This window comes from Salarias fasciatus, chromosome 10 (assembly GCF_902148845.1).
Source record: "Salarias fasciatus chromosome 10, fSalaFa1.1, whole genome shotgun sequence".
Taxonomy (NCBI): Eukaryota; Metazoa; Chordata; class Actinopteri; order Blenniiformes; family Blenniidae; genus Salarias; species Salarias fasciatus.
In genome coordinates, this window is record NC_043754.1 from 427,777 (window position 1) to 444,458 (window position 16,682).

Below are 16,682 nucleotides of genomic sequence, written 5' to 3' on the forward strand. Positions count from 1 at the left end.
TCCAGCAGGCAAAAAGCGATGTCTAATCTGTGTGTGTGTATTTCTGATTCCTCACTCGCAGGCGGGGTTCTCAAACAGTGGTTCTCGGTAGTTTTCCATCATCCGCCCGGTCCTCTCTCCCAGGCACGTGGATCTCCCAGGTTCCGCATCCCGGGTTATCTCGCCCCGACAGTCTCTGTCCTTCACTCCCTCCAGTGTTATCTGCAAGAGTTCAGACGAGATAAACTTCCTGGGACCTCATGTGCTTTTTTCATGGTTAACATTAAACATCATTAAGAAATACAAAAGTAGCTACAAAACAAAGTTAAATGCATATTATATTGTAATATTTTTTTCCCTGAGTATCATATGTGAGCAAGCAAGTATTAGAATAAGAATATTGAAACTAAAATAAATTCCCACACTTTCCACCAGGGAAGTTGAAATTTTAGTATGGCATTCTGTCTTGCCTAAGTATCACATCTATGGTGGTTTCACCACTAAGTCCCATTTTACATTGGCTGCCTTACAGATCCAGAGAATTGATGTGCAGCAGAAAATTGCGTCACGCAGCAGTAGCTTCAAGAATAGATATGGCTACTCGCTTTAGCTCCATTGCAAGGGCAAGGGCTGTATTTCCACCAGATGCATTTCACTTATGGTTTGATGCACTCCACAGCTGCAACAGAGTCACAAGTGATCCGACTGTGACTGTTTTCTCCGCATACGGCAGCCAACACGCCAGAGACTGAAAGAAAGAAGGTGGACCCATAAAGGATCCTTTCTGGATCTGTAATGGTGCCAGTAAGAAATGACCTGCCAGCTTAACACAGAAGCATTTTAAAATTTATTATATACAGAATATAACGCAATCTGACGCACTTCAGTTTCCTTTGTTTGCCCTTCAGAGTCCTTAGCAACCAGCATAGCAACAGCTCTGCTGAGAAAGCAGACAGAATGTATGTCAAAACAAAAAACTACAGATCACTTATATAAACCAAGCAGATACTATGAGGATAAATTTTGTATTTGTCTCTACAGAAGCATTGTGTAAATTACAATACATATTGCTCCATTGTGTTGTTTTCATCGTTTTTAATTCTTTGATCTGTCTTAAACTTTTTTAAAGATTTTGTTATATTTTGAAAATGAAACTGAAGTCATTCAATGCAGAGAATCATACATGTGTTCAAAGGAAACTGCTTTTAAGAGCAAAAAAACCCCCCAAAAAACCTGTGACGTGTCCAAGACATTATTTTCATAACCACTAGGAGGCATTTGATGTTAAAATAAAACTCCTGGTCATGATTCCGGGCATGAATTATTGTGTTGGTTGGAGTCGGAGGACTTGTTGAAATGGTTCCTTGGTCTCAGGCTTGGGACGTTCTGCTCTGTCGTGGTGGACAGAAAGAGGTGGCATGCAGTGGCACAAGTAATTCTGGTCCAGTTTTATTTTGACACCGTGGTTTTGACTATAATTGAACTGAAATGCCTGGGAATTTCTTCTATTTGTCTGTAAACAGTTGTGTATAAATGTGTGTTTTGATAAATTTATACATACAGTCGGTTTGTGAATTTTACTATTTGGATTTGCTTTTTAACCTATAAACATGATTGCTCATGCCTGTGATGTCCAACACAGAACTCAGATCCATGATGTTCATACAGTATGTCAGAATGACTAAATAATAGTAGAATCACCTGAATGAGGTTCAGATGAAAAACGACACCAAACATTCAAGTCAAGCACTTCTAAATGAAATGAATCAAGTTAAAAATGTTAAATTGATCTCAAACAGCTCAGCCTGTGACTCCCACAGGTGCTGCGAGGAGGAGCGAAGCCCGTGTATGTGGACCCTCAGAAGCTCCCGGGGGTCATCCCGGGCGACCCTCGCCGGCCCATTCCTGTCCTCTCCTCCCCAAACCACACACATGAAGACAGCCACTTCCCTACCAAGAGGAAGCGGGAGCCTTTAGGATTCTTTGCCCGGCTGCTGCCACGGCCCTTGACTCGTGCCCTGGAGACCCTGTTCGGGGGACGGCGGCGAGGGGAGCTGAGCGGTCGAGGCGGCGACGCAGAGTTCTTTGGACCTCACGGGCTGCTAGGAGAGGTGTGGAATGACGAAATGTCCAGCAGCATGCTGGGAAGCAGGCTGAAGAAGGTTGTGCAAAATTATCAGGTGAGACCAGGAAACAGGAAGTGGTTTAAACACCAAGTGAAGTTGCTGGAGAAGCTAACAGATCTGATGATGAAACGGATGTGAGCAAAGTTTCACTTCAGTTATTATTAGTGCTTTGAAATTATTGCACCATTTGTATTAAATGTTCCAGTTTAATGTGTCAACATTTTTTTTAAACCAAACCTTTAATTTGAAAGGCAGACCAGCCACCATTTCAGTCATTTCTGCATCCTGTGGTTGATGCTAAGGTGCTATATGCAACTTAATGATGTTACTGGATTCAGGGGCTCTGAGTCCATCCTTGGTGGTCCTGGGTTAGGGTTCGCAGGCCCTGAGTCCATTCTCGGTGGTCCTGGTCCTCTACAAACAGGATCGATAGTTGAGTCCAAGTTCCTCAGTTATCAAACCGTTAGAAACACATTCTAAATTCTGTCCTCCAAATGAAATTACAATGTTTTTTTGTACAAAAATAATGTATTTGCCAAATGTGCAGACACCTGTATAGCACACCAGTAAGTGACCAGTTTTGATAGATCCCTCTTGATGTCCATGCTCGAGAACGTTCAGGATCATTTTCCTTCAAAAACGGCTCAAATTACCTATCAATGGAAACAGGACTTACTATGAACATTGATTTATTCTTCACCGTCATCATCATGTCAAAGAGGAGAACCAGAGGAACTTTTCTCAACTGAAACACTGGCAGCAGACCAGAGAACATTCTTTTTGACATTGAATGTTGAAAACCATCAAAAGGAGAACCACTGCCTGGAAATTGAGCCAGCAGTTAAAGATCAGCAGAAGAACGAAAAAGTGATTTTATGTTGAAGTTGGTGCCAGAAATCCCAGAGTGGACAGGAGCTGATTGAGCTTTGAAAGACTTTTGTCTCTGGATCCAATATAGAACATTTTGCTAAAAACAAAATAGAATCCAAGCTGGGAAACAAAACCCCAGTTTTCCACATGACAAGTGAGAAATCTGTCTCTAGACTGTCGTTACCAGTCAAGTACCATATTGGCCCGAATATAAGACGACTCTGATCATAAGACGACTATTTTTCAAATATCATTTTGTGAAAATAAAAATATGTTGAAGACAATAAGGTTACTCATAAAACAACTTTTTATTGTACAATTCTTCTAGGAAAACTTACAACATAGAAAACATTTCATGTGATTTAAGATGAAGAAATAATACTGCAGCATTAAAGAAAAACAACTTTCTCTTTCTCAGAATCTGAGGCTGTGACTCAGTGAATAAGCAACAAATAAGAACCTCAAAGGTTCAGTCACTGCATTAATGATGTGAATAACTTTATAACCATCAAATTTAAGTTTTATTCACCTTCATGAGCATTAATAATTCAGTCTAATATATCTTGGCCTCTTGGCAGTTGTTTGTTGACTCTGCTGTGTGAACCATCAGTTTAAAGTTGGCATCAAACCTTGGCCTCTGCTGTTTTCTCACTTGTCGCTTTCCAGCTCCTTCATTCCAGATGGCCACTTCCTCCATTTTTCTTCAGATCACTGTGACCACAGACTTCATATGACTGAGACGCTTTATTTGCTTCCTGGTCACCGGTACTTTGGCTCCATCTAGCGGTGCGGATGTGTAACGACAATCTAGTCCTCGATTATAGTACCACCCCATTTTGGAGAAAACAGTTTCTGGAAAAAAATATCGTCTTATATTCAGGCCAATACAGTACATCCCAGTAACCAATTGGACTTGGTGCACTATTCAAAAATGCAGTACAAATATGAATAAAAAAGTTTGAAATACAAGGGGGTACCCAAAAGTTCCCGGAATTTGATTGTAACTTTTTATTTCTGAAATTTCAAAATAAAACATCACCGTCGCCGTCAAAATAATCTCCATCTGCATTAATGCAGCGCTCCAGCCGTGTCTCCCACTTCACCAATGCGTCGTCAGACCCGTGCGTAATTGTGCCATTTTTTGCCGGCTGTGATTTGTCTGTCACCTCCTCCACATCTGCAAACCGCTGTCCCTTCAGCTGCTTCTTCAACCTGGGGAACAAGAAAAAGTCCCTGGAGGCTTCATCTGGAGAATCAGGCGGATGGGAGAGGAGATTCATCTCATTCTTCTCCAGAAACTGCGTGAGGCGCAGCGCCGTGTCCGCTGGCACTCTGTGGTGGTGGATCAACCGGCTCCACTCCGCCACGACGCTCTGCTTCCTCCTCACATCCTCACGGAGCGTCTGAGGACTTCCTGTAGTAGTCCTGGTTTACAGTCTGACCTGGAGGGACGGACTCGCTGTGGACGAGACCCTGGACAGCCGAGAAGCAGCTCAGCATTGTTTTCACGCTGAGCGGACCTGACGCGCCGACATCTGGTCCTTCTCAAACCCCCGGACCACTCATGGACCTGAGTCTTCTCCAGAGCAGCATCCTTGTAGGCTTGCTGCAACAAGCTGAGTGTTTCTGCTGCTGTTTTTCCAGCAAAAAGCAGAATTTAATGTTCTGCTCTGGCTTCACAGTCAATGTCACCATTTTGGAAAAATCGCAGACCGCAGCGGCACTCTGTTACTATAAATAGCGCCTGACAGGCATCAGTGTCACTCTGGGAGCTCAGACTTTTCACAGATATGCACGAGAAAAAAAAAAAAAAAAGATATGCACGAGGTTTACCACACACACATCTGACGGCCAGAAGTTGAAACTCATTATTATTAGTATGTCATGACCAAATTCCGGGAACTTTTGGGTACCCCCTCGTAAAATAAGGCTGAGTCTCAAATATCCACTGAAGCAAACTAAATTCAAAATGAATACTAAAGCTAACTCAACGCAGCATTTCAAAATGAATACTACAATTATAACATGCCTCTGAATAAGACAACAATTCAATTCACATTGAATTGCCACTCAAGTGTGCTATAATTAATCTTAGATTAATTTTTAATGCATTACTTTGCGGTGTAATTAATGTAATTAATGTATTAAAGTGACAGCCCTAGTTTTAATAACGTAAACAGAGGACATAAGCTGTGATTCTCTTCATGTTTTAAAGTTTCACAGTTCTACTTCTAGACTATGTAAACAAGGTCTGGGTTGTGCTTACATTTACACCCATAAGTGCAAGTTAATAAATTCAAGACTTGACCTGGAAATGCTCATACACAGTACATTTGTGCATCTGTGCACATCTTAAAATGAAAAAAAAACAAAAAACAAAAAAACTACGTAGTTGTGTAAATGCATGTAAATCTATTTATTCATTTGTGGGGCCAAATCATTGAAACATGTTGATTTGACCAGTTCTTTAATTCACCAAAGAGTACATTGTCTTTAATGCAGAGCTAGCTGTGATGCATATATTTATGTTCTCTTGGAATGAAAGGTGTTCATGAGATTTGAAACTCACGGTACTCTGTTTTTGTTGAGCGTATAACACTCCTGTAATGTCCCAACTTTTTTGGAATTTAGGAAGTTGAAAGGCGTTAAATATTTTTACATATTTTATCATTGGGTTCACCTGGTTTAGGGTGTGGATCTTAGTCAAACTCACTTAGTTTTCCTCTGTTGTACAGGCAATGAACAAATATGGCGTGGAGGCAGGGGGTCCCGGCGGCGTCTCCAGCCGGCCCAAGCTGACCAGCCTCCAACTCCTCTGCCAGTTCAAGGACAGAGTGGATAAAGTGTCAACTCTGACCTCTGACCTGCAGCCCTTTTCAGCGCTGCCCTGGGCTGTCCAGCTGCCCCCCGACCCACTGACCTCTGACCTTGGGCCATTCGGGAGCTGTGCAGTGGTGTCGTCGGCCGGCTCGCTGCGATACTCTGGCCTGGGGAAAGAGATTGGTGAGATCCAGTTACATGAGTCTGATATTCCGATCAGCTGGTCAAAGGAAGTAAACAAGACATCTTATTTGGTTTGTTACACAAGAAATTTCAGTTCAGATGGAGTGTAAACCAAAGAGTTTGTCCTCTGAAATGCCTCAGAAGGAGCCCACCATTTCAGAATATTTCAAGGAAACTGTAATTGACATATTGTGTGTTTCAAAGCTCTTTCATCTTTTTTGCCATAATTACACCTGGTGTGGTGGGGTGATTGATGTAGTTATTTTCCTGGTCTGGTGTGGTAATGGGTGGGTTTATTTTCTTTGTTATAGTGGGGTGGGTGTCGTTATTTGCCTGGTGTGGTTAGTGTAGTTAATTGCCTGGTATGTGTGGTAATGGCTGGACTGGATTAGCAATTCCAGGGGCACTTGGGCACTGAGGCACACAGGCCCCCCTCCCACTCTAACCTAATGCTCACACCAATTACATATGCACAGCATTTTTGTGCCTTGTGGTGTCGTTCACTTTCCTACAATGGCTAAGTACAAAAGAGTTCATTCTTCTAATGTGCATAATGTTGCTGAAAAAAAACATTTCTACCAGCAGAGGGCACCTCTGAGCCTGAGATCCCCGCCCAGAAGGTAGATCCAGTATGGTGTGGTGGTGGGTGGGTGAGACATGGCAGCACTGAAATTTCAACTTTTTACCTTCAACCAGACAGAATAAGAGGTGTGAAGGGACTGCTTGTGCTTTAAAAAACTCTTTGAGCTACTGTGCAGCGCTTTTTAAAGCAGTACTATGCAAGATTTGCTTTAGCACTCCACCTACTGGTCTCCTGTGAAAGCTCAGTCGTAAATGTCTTCTGCATCCCCCCCCCCCCCCCCCCCCCCGCGCCCCCGCATGCAGAGAGCGTCCCACTCGTTCCTTTTTTCCGCTCGTTAGACAAAGTTTTTTTCTGTCTTTTTGGTTCTGCCATCCGTGAGCACCTCAGGGTGGCGTTGCTAACGCTAGCGAGGGTTTCATGTTTGTTTTACGCACTTCTGTTAAATCTTCTGCAGCAGTAGTTCCTCGCGCTGCCCGGGAACTTGTTCTGGTTGCTCCCTCTGTCGCAGACATGCCTGCCTCGCACACTCAAACTTATTGAAAAAACAAACACACTCGGAGATATGCTGCTTTCAGCTCAGTGCAGCGAATTTACTGGCGCTCACGTCTACGAGAGGAGGTGCCACTCCTCTTTATTTTTCAGCTACCAAATGGAAATTAGAACCAATCAACACATCATGCAAATATCGTCTATTGCAACACAACGACAGATCTCGCACTCCAACAGCTTTTATACTTGTAATCCCGTATGAGCGCCGTAAAGCAGGTTTGTTTTCGCGAGATGTAGTCGGGTCGCTCCTCTGAAATTTCAAGCGCTGTTTTCAGGACTCAGACCCCGGGGAGAGTGGAGGGACCGGCGGATCACCGTGACAAGTCTTTGTTTACCCCCACAGGGATTCTGAAACACATTTATTGAGGTAAAAAAGTTGCAAAGTTCTGCTTTAAGTTTTACTTTATTTGAGCACCCGACCTTTGTTTCTAGCAGACTCCCCATTCAATGTAACAGGGTCCAGGCCCCCCTTACTCTAACAGGGTCCAGATCCCCTCCCCCCCCCAGTGTAACAGAGTCCAGACCCCCCATTACTCTAGTCCGTTATTAACATGACTAATGTGAAGTTAGCTGTATTATGTGAAGAATCTGTTCAAAGGACCAATCAGCTGAATCTGGTTCCCTCTGGTCCCCTGTGATCAGCTCCATCACTTCATGTCAGGGGAAGATGAGGGCCTCTCCTCTTTGAGGGTCGGTTGTTGGTGGGGGGGCCTCTCCTCTTTGAGGGTCGGTTGTTGGTGGGGGGGCCTCTCCTCTTTGAGGGTCGGTTGTTGGTGGGGGGGCCTCTCCTCTTTGAGGGTCGGTTGTTGGTGGGGGGGCCTCTCCTCTTTGAGGGTCGGTTGTTGGTGGGGGGGCCTGATGGCTGCGGGTGGTTGGCGCTGTCTTGGGGTCGGGATCTGGCTGCTTCAGTGGGAGCTGTCTTCGTGTTTGGTTTGGATTGGGGGTGGGGGGGCCGCCGGTTGTTGAGGCTGTCTGGCGGCGGTGGGGCCGGGGCTCCGGGGGGCCTGGGTCAATGGGTGCCGGTTCATGTCCGGGTGGCCGGGGTGTCCTGGGGTGGGTGTGGCTGGGGGCCCTGGGCCCTGGTGCCTGGGGGCTGTCCCCTTCCATTGGGGTGGAGGGCCGGCCTGGCTGGGGGGGCCGGTCGGCTCGGGCGTGCTGCCGCAGCCTGGGTCGGTGCATTCCCTGGGGTCTGGTTGCTGCCCCGGCATCCAGGGCATCGGGGTGGGGGGTTGTGGTGGTGGGGGACAGGGGGGCGGGGTGGAAGGGGGGGCGAGATAGGGGGGTGGTGGTGCTGGGCTGTGGGGGTTAGGGGGTTGGGGAAGGTGGTTGTGTGTGTACGTGCATGTGTGTATGTGTGTGGGTGTGTATGTGTGAGTATGTATGCATGTATGAGTGGGTATTTATTAGGGATGTGCGATACCACTTTTTTTCAGACCGATACCAAGTACGAGTACTTCATCTTCAGTACTCACCGATACCGATACTTGCATACCGATACTTTATACACATAAAATTTAAAATAATGCAATGAGATTATTTTTGAAAATGAATTTTATTTCCAATAAAAAGGCAGCCCAGCCACTATGTTTAAGTCCAAAATAATAGTCTGAAAAATAAAACAAGCAACTGAGTTTGCACTTATTTAAATGAAATTAAGTGCAAGAAAAAACAATTTCTCTGAGTTTTACACTTTACATAAACTAAGGTTTTTAAATGTATTAATTTGAATGATTTTTTTATGTACTAAAGTCAAAGATAGAAAAAAACCCTGAGTTTAAAGAGTTGCTCGTGTTATTTGTGCTGCTCTCGGATCTCTGCTCTTCAGTTTCTCGGTCTTCTGCAGAGTTTGCCGTCGACTTGCTGCCGGAGTTTTCTTTTTTCCAGCACAACAGCGTCAGACTCTCGTCCACAAGCTTCGCCCTGAGGTGTTTAAACAAATTACTAGTGGTAAATGAACAACATCGCGCACCTCCTTTAGCAATTTTAGCATTGCAGAGTTAGCATTCTGCAAAGCTCGGCTCGTTTTCACTTATATAAAAGAATTTCCACACCGGCGGAGTTCTGGTGAGACGAGCAGCCGTTCTGGATTCATTCCTGTTGTCTCTGCTCTGGATGAGACTCATGGAGAATCAACCCGCTGCAGTGTAGCTCAGCGCCTGTCAGCGCTCCAGAGAGGAGCTTCTTCCTCTTTGATGTTTGTCGGCAGCTTGCATCCCATTCGGTTGCACTACCGCCAACTGCTGGTGAGGAGGGCTTACTACGCGTGGGGTTTTCTTGCTGTGAGTATCGGCGGCTGGTATCGGTAGCCTTCACGAGTACCCGATACCTTGAAATAAGGCCAGTATCGGCTCGATACCGATACCTGGTATCGGTACTCGCACATCCCTAGTATTTATGTATGTGTATGTGAGTGTGTGGGTGTGTATCTGGATATGTATGTATATGTGTGTGACGGTGTGTGTGTAAGTGTGTATGTATGTGTGGGTATGTTTCTGTGAGCATGTATGTATGTGTGTGTGGGTGTGTATCTGTAAGTATGTATGTGTGTCTGTATGTGTGAGTGTATATGTGTGGGTGATTGGAGGTGTGTATGTGAGGAGAGAGTGTGGTGCCCTGTGGGGGGGGGCCCCGGTGGGTCTGGGGGCGATGGGCCCTCGGTCTGGGTCCTTCCGCTGCCCCCTGTCTGTCCTCACCTCCACTCCTCCTGATGCATGATGGGTGTGTGCTTCTTGGGTCGGTGGCTCTCTGGCTATGGTCGCTGTCCACCCTGGTCCTGGGGGGGGGGTGGAGGGGGTGGGGGGGGGGGGGGGGGGGGGCGCTCCTGGCCCTGTCCTTCAACCGGGGGCTCCTGGGTGACGGGGGTGCTGCGGCATCCCCGGACCCCCCTGGGGGTGGGGACAGCGGTTGTGGGTGGCGGGGGGTCCTGGATGTGGGGTTCGGTGTTCCCTTGCCTTCCGGGGGGGTCTCCCACAGGACATGACGGTTGGATGACGTGGGAATCTGGGTGTGTTTGGGTTAGGGTGGACTCTGTGTGTGTGTGTGTGTGTGTGTGTGTGTGTGTGTGTGTGTGTGTGTGTATGTATTTGTGTGTGTGGGTGTGTGTACGCACACGTGCTTGCTAGCGTGTGCGTGAGAGTCTGAGTGTGTAAGTGTGTCAGAATGTGTGTTTGGTGTAGGGATGAGTGTGTGTGTGTGTGTGTGTGTGTGCGTGCGTGCGCGTGCGCGTGCCAGTGTGAGTGAGTGGGTGTGAGTGTTGGGTTGGGGCGGGGGGGAGTGACGTGGGAGAGGACGGGGGGGGCGGGGCAGGGCGTGGGGGGGCGCCGGGGGGGTGATGCCCTGGATCTCGGGGGGCGTGGCCGGAGCGCTGGGGGGGTACTGGCCTGGGATGGGTAGCCGTCCGTGTGGGCCGGTTCTCCCGGGTGGGTCACGGCCCTCCGCCTGTGTGGGGGGTCGGCTCTTGGGCTGTTGGGCCTTGGGCTCTCGGCTCTCCTCTGCCCCATTTCTGAACCGGAGCGGGGGCGTCTGCCTGGGGGGGCGGCTTGGATCCGGGTTCTGTGATGACCGCCGGCTGTCTGGGCTCTGAGGGCCTCTCTGGCCTGTTTCTGGCCTTCTCAGGGGTCAGAGGTCATATATGCATGATCACTATCACCATCATATTTTCATGATCACGCTGATCTTTAATCACTCTTCACATACTGGGTTACCTTGTCTTCTTGTGGTGGTTAGACTAATGGTGATCTGTAGTAGCCCTCTCTTGATGCACGCCCCGAGTTTACTACTAGTTACTACTAGTTACTACTAGTTACTACTAGCTATATTCTCAAAAAAAAATTGTATGTATACATATATATATATGTATGGTTCTGTCAGTTTTTGTGTTGGTTGTCGGCTCTGTTTTGGTGTTGTCTAGATTGGGCTTTGGGATGGTTCTTGGTTGCGTGTGGTGCGTCGACAACAGTTTTGTATTGTGAATTTGTACATAGGTTGTGCCCCCCCATTCTCCCTCTATTTATCTCTTTCTCTTTCTGTCTCTCGCTCTCTGAGCGTTTCCATCCCGGTCCTGTCCTCAGCTATGCCGGATGCCAGCTTTAAATAAAGGCAGCAGCAGGAGGAGACTCAGTCTCGTCCTGCTGCTAACATTAAAATCTGTTCGGATAGTTTGCACACCCCAGCTGCAGAACAGGACAAGAGAAGAAAAAAACAGAAGAATCTGGAGGCAGATGGAAGGGATTCAATCAGTCTTGTCTAGGTTTATTGCACTATTTAACAGCCAGCTCCTCCCCATATTATCCTTTACATTCACTTGACCAGTGAAAAGTGATTCAGTATCTGGATTAATTAGAACATCCATCAGGGGAGGGAAAAGACATCATCATCTTTTCCAGTTGTATTTTATTTTGTTTTTAAAACATCCAAGCATCATGTCGCATAGTCACACATGTGATGAAGTTAACAAATCAAATCATTTGGAGTTCTGTGGAAAATTCAGTGACTCATTCTATAAATGAAGGAGAAGCCCTGACCTCCATCCACTTTCATGCACTGCTGCGTCTCTGACCCCCTCTCCAAGATGGCGGCATGCAGACACGCCTCTCGACATGCAACAATTATGTTGATACTGAAAACTGTCATTGGCATATACCCCATTCCCACTGCAGCTAGCGGGTCGACCCGTGTTTTCGACCCGCTAATGATCGTCTTTTTAGACTCCTCCCTCACTGCCTGCAGCCCCGGGTCTATAGCCGCCTGCTGGTGAGCCGTGTCACTGTGTTTTCCCACGCTGATGGTGTCCCACGTTGATGGCATCATCAGCGCGACGTAGCACAACGAAAGTAAACAACGCAGCGGAGCACCATCCCCATTACTTGTAGACGAATCTCCTCTTCCTGGATCAGGAGAAGCTCTCTGGTCTTTCTGTCCTGCAGTGCTGGTCTCACGCTGTGTCCAGAAACAACAACTAGCGCGCTAACGTAGCCGCCCTGCGTCGACATCATCATGTAAGTCCCCGGATGTGTCCCTCCCACTAAAAGCCGATAGAAAGCTGCCCCGGTAAATTCCTGGGTCGATTGCATAGTCGAGCGACCCGGGTCGAAATGCCAGTTAAACCTTTTCCCACTGCCAGGAGGAGCTGGGTGTTAGCGGGTTCAAACGGGTTTTTTGGCCGGTGGGAAAGGGGTACTAGAAAGCATAAACAGGAAGTAGCTATGGAAGCTTGAGAGGGTTTGTACTATTGAAAAGTGCAACACCAGTATTTTCACTTTTACTGCAAATCAGTTGTAAATATCGGCTGTTGGTCTCCTTGACTACCATTAGATGATGTTGTTATTGGCTCTGAAAAGATTATGAGCTTATCTCTAAAGTTGCTGGGGTGAATTTTAACTCTGGGTGAGGTCTTGAAAACTCAGTTTCCTAAAAAAAAAAACAAAAAACAAAAAAAAAAAGCTAAGTCCATTGGTATGGAGCACAGTGTTTCGCCAACCATCTTACAGGCCTGGGGGCCACCAGGCCAAGGAGAGCCCTCACCAGGCCACATAAAAAAGAAATAATCAATATGCCATAAATAAGCCACCTTTCTTTTCCAGTGTTTTCGCTACATTAGTGTTGGAGCAGTAGGTCACTACCACTAACTCGGGCTCTGTTTCAAGAAATTCCCAAACGTTCTTGCATGTAGACACTGAGAGGTAACCGTATTTTGTCGAACCACAGACTCCCATGATGCTGTGCTGCGCTTCAATGCTGCACCTACTGCTGGATACGAGAAGGATGTGGGGTCTAAAACCACCATCCGCCTCATCAACTCTCAGGTAACAACCCAAAAACGTGGTCATTCATGAAACGGTTCTACCTATCAGCACTTTGCGTCTGCGAATCTTCCAGGGATGGGTAGAAGGAAACGGCTCCTTTTGTGTCGTTTAATGTTCGGATGGATTGTGGGAATTTGTGGGTGTTTGAGAGTTCGTAGATGTTGTCAGTCAGGACTTTAGTTTGAAAGTTTGCACTAACAAAGCTGATTCTTCCCAGGTGATGGCATCTGATGACCACCGCTTCCTGTCCAGTTCGCTGTACAGCTCAGGTGTTCTGGTGGCCTGGGACCCCGCCCCCTACTCCGCTGACCTCATGCAGGTGACATTGACGCCGTGCAAATACTTGATAGTTTTTCTTTAACCAACAAAAATAGATGTTTTTCCTGTCCCAGTTTTAATTGGTAGTTTTATGGTTTTGGTTTGAGACCAAAACTACAGACTGAAGATATTGGCTCATGTCCTGTGAGATTATCTGACTCTTCCATGGCCCCTGAAGCCCTCTCAGAAAATAAATGTTTATAGAGAAAATTCACAGCTTTTGGGAATGCCAGACAGTTCAAAAGCTTCAGTGGGACAAACTTAAAGGTTTTTGAGACAAAAAGTCCAAATTTCAGGAAGTTTGAAGCCAATCAGTACTCGGCCACTTCAGTTTTTGACTTTCATCCTCACGTCTTGTTCTTGCCTCCCTGCAGTGGTACAACCGGACAGATTACCCCATCTTCACCCAGTACCAGAGGTACCGGAGGCTCCACCCACTGCAGCCCTTCTACATTCTTCACCCACACTTCCAATGGCAGGTTTGGCAACGAATCCAGGACAACATGGCTGAGCCCATTCAGAAGAACCCGCCCTCCTCTGGCCTGCTTGGTGTGTGACACAATTTCTCGCAATCTCCCTAGCATTCAGATTAAAGAACATCTTCCTCCTCTAATGCCCCTTTCCCACTGGCTAAAAAACCCGTTTAGACCCGCTAATAATCGGCTCCTCGTGGCAGTGGGAAAGGGTTTGAACAACATTTCGACCTGGGTTTATTGACCCTGCAAGTGACCTGGGTTTTAATTGGCTCGGCTTCAGTGTATAAAGGCACAGCCGGGTTGACACAATTTACATAATGACGTTGATGTAGTGTGGCTACGTTAGCACTTCTTATTGTTTCTGGACACAGCGTGAGATATGCTTCGTCAAGATGACCCAGCGTTGACAAGATAGTGAGATCAGAGAGCTTCTCTTGATCCGTGGGGAAGACATTTGTCGACAGGTAACGGGGACTTCCTCCGCTCCATTGTTTACCTTGCGGTGCTCCGTTGCGCTGATGATGTCATCAATGTGGGACACCGTCAGCGCGGGAAAATGCAGCCACACAGCTCACCTGCAGGCGATTAGACCCCGGTCTGCAGGCGGTGGGAGAGGAGTCAATTGCCCATTGTTAGCGGGTCGAAAACACGGGTCGACCCACTAGTTTTAGTGGAAAAGGGGTAAAACATCCAGGTTACAGAGCATCTTCCTCCTCCAACGTCCAGATTATAGAGCATCTTCCTCCTCTCACTGATGTACCTTAATGAGCGAACCAGTCATCACTATAACCCACACAGAGAATCACAAGTGTACCTTATTTCTCAGTCCTTTAGATCAGGAACACGCTACATACAGTTATGCCAGCTGTGAGCTGTTTGGTTGAAGTATGACGTGACTGCGCCTCGTTTTTTCCCTCTCAGGCACCATCCTGATGATGTCTCTGTGTGAGGTGGTACACGTGTACGAGTTCCTGCCGTCCCGCCGTAAGACCGAGCTCTGCCACTACTACCAGCGCTTCTACGACGCGGCGTGCACGCTGGGCGCGTATCACCCACTGCTGTACGAGAAGAACCTGGTGAAGCGCATGAACCAGGGCTCTGACCGGGACATCTACACGCATGGACGTGTCACGCTGCCTGGGTTCACCCAGCTCAACTGCACCCAGTCAGGTGGAGGAGTGCCTGACTGAACACACGCACACACACACACACACACACACACACACACACACACACACACACACACACAGACAAACCCTGCATGAGGACAGACAAAGGCATGAAAACTCCAAAGTCACTGCCAAAGGAAATCCCTCAGTGAACACCTGAAGTCATCCAGACATGTTGAATGCGCGTATCCGGACACGTAAACACACCCGCATGCATGCACATGCATGCACACACACAGTCGGCTCATTCCTGTGCCTGCTACATATCCTCATTGCCCCAAACTCCTGGAAAGACCCAGCCGCCTTTTGCTAAACATTGCTACGTACAAATGGCTAAGTAGCCTGGCTAGTTTAAAATTAGAAGCAGTCAATTCTGCGCTGACTTTTTTCTCCGTCACATGTAGCGGCAGCATCTACCAACATATGAATTCATATTCGTTACTACAGTATAGGAGCATGACGTTTTGGTCAGACTTTAGCTGTAGCTGGCTAGCTGGTAAGACAGCTAGCTATAATTAGCCACATTGCAGTCAGTGCAGTCTGTTTTTTTACATGCTGTCAGTTCTATTTTAGACGACATAATGTCAAAACAGTTTCACAGTGGCGCCTCTGACTTTATTCATTTGAACATCAAAGTCCATCTATATTTTAAATTTCTTTCACTTGTTTACTGCTGTAAAAGCTACTTCACTGAGGTGCTGAGCTCAGTGAGGTTTTACCCTGACCCTTGAGTAATGAACTAAACAACATTCAGTCAAAATATTTGGTATGCTCACTTTTTGTCAGTATTGGCTATGCTTGCTATGTTCCTCATCCCAACATTGACCTTGTTCCATGTAATTTGTGAGGCATACTTGATCAATGTTTGTTTTTCACTTCGTAACTTCAGTGTTTTATGTTGTAATTTCTTATTCAAGACTTCTAAATGTGTCACTTGTATTTCAAAATGACAACTTTTTTCAGGTTTTACTCATGTTAGTTTTTGATGTCATGTTATTATTTAGCACATTTTTTGTGTTAGAATATTCCAGAGTATGAATGACATTATGAAAACATCCAGTTGAAAGTGGGATGCGCCACATGCTGTAAACATTTGAGGTTAAAAAACATGCTAGTATTCAATCTGGAGCTGGTTGGAAGCCGTCATAAGGTTTCTTCTTCATAATGATTCCAGTTTATTGTTTCTCCAGCCGAACACTCGAGGAATTGATGTCATTGTTTGTTTAGAGAAAAACTCTATGCAGCTGCATGTAAAGCCTTCACACCTTCCTGTTATTTTATGCATTTTTTAAACAAGCTCTCCTACAAAAAACCTTTGGAATTTGGATAGTAGTCAAGTTTTCTCTGTTATTTCTTTGCGATTTTCCTTCTTTCTTGTCATGTAAACATGCAGACTTCCTTTTTCAGAATGACATTTTCTAACCGTTTCAGACTGACATGATGTAATTCTGTATAACAATTGTCCATTATCAGTAGTGATTGCCGAACTGAAGTCTACAACCCACAGTAGGGACTGCAGATCAACTTGAAAGGTCACAAGATTATGTAAATAATAATAAATAATATTCTTGCTCAGTGAAACCAGTTTCTGACTTTTATTTCTGAAATGATCAGTTAGGTAATAGGGATAATTAAGAACCCAGTTAATAACTGCTCGTGTAATAACTGTGTAACCCTAAGTGTGAGAGACTTGAGACTTGAGCCATGCGTAGAGGGTGACGAGCCGGTCCGGGTGTTAGGGTTAGGTTAGGGTTAGGTTAGGTTAGGGTTAGGTTAGGGTTAGGGTTAGGGTATAGGGATGAAAA

The 16,682-nt window shown here is 46.2% G+C and overlaps 1 protein-coding gene across 1 annotated transcript in view; it reads left to right on the forward strand.

The window, feature by feature from the left end:
- The window catches only part of st6gal1 (ST6 beta-galactosamide alpha-2,6-sialyltranferase 1), a 34,250-nt gene extending 17,842 nt beyond the window's left edge, over positions 1–16,408 (forward strand). The window contains exons 5-10 of the mRNA XM_030101007.1: positions 1,800–2,159; positions 5,711–5,978; positions 12,817–12,914; positions 13,132–13,233; positions 13,607–13,781; positions 14,630–16,408. Of these exons, the coding sequence (XP_029956867.1) occupies positions 1,800–2,159; positions 5,711–5,978; positions 12,817–12,914; positions 13,132–13,233; positions 13,607–13,781; positions 14,630–14,898 (1,272 nt within the window). The 3' untranslated portion in view covers positions 14,899–16,408. The remainder of the gene's footprint in view (positions 1–1,799; positions 2,160–5,710; positions 5,979–12,816; positions 12,915–13,131; positions 13,234–13,606; positions 13,782–14,629) is intronic.
- The last annotated feature ends 274 nt before the right edge of the window (positions 16,409–16,682 follow it).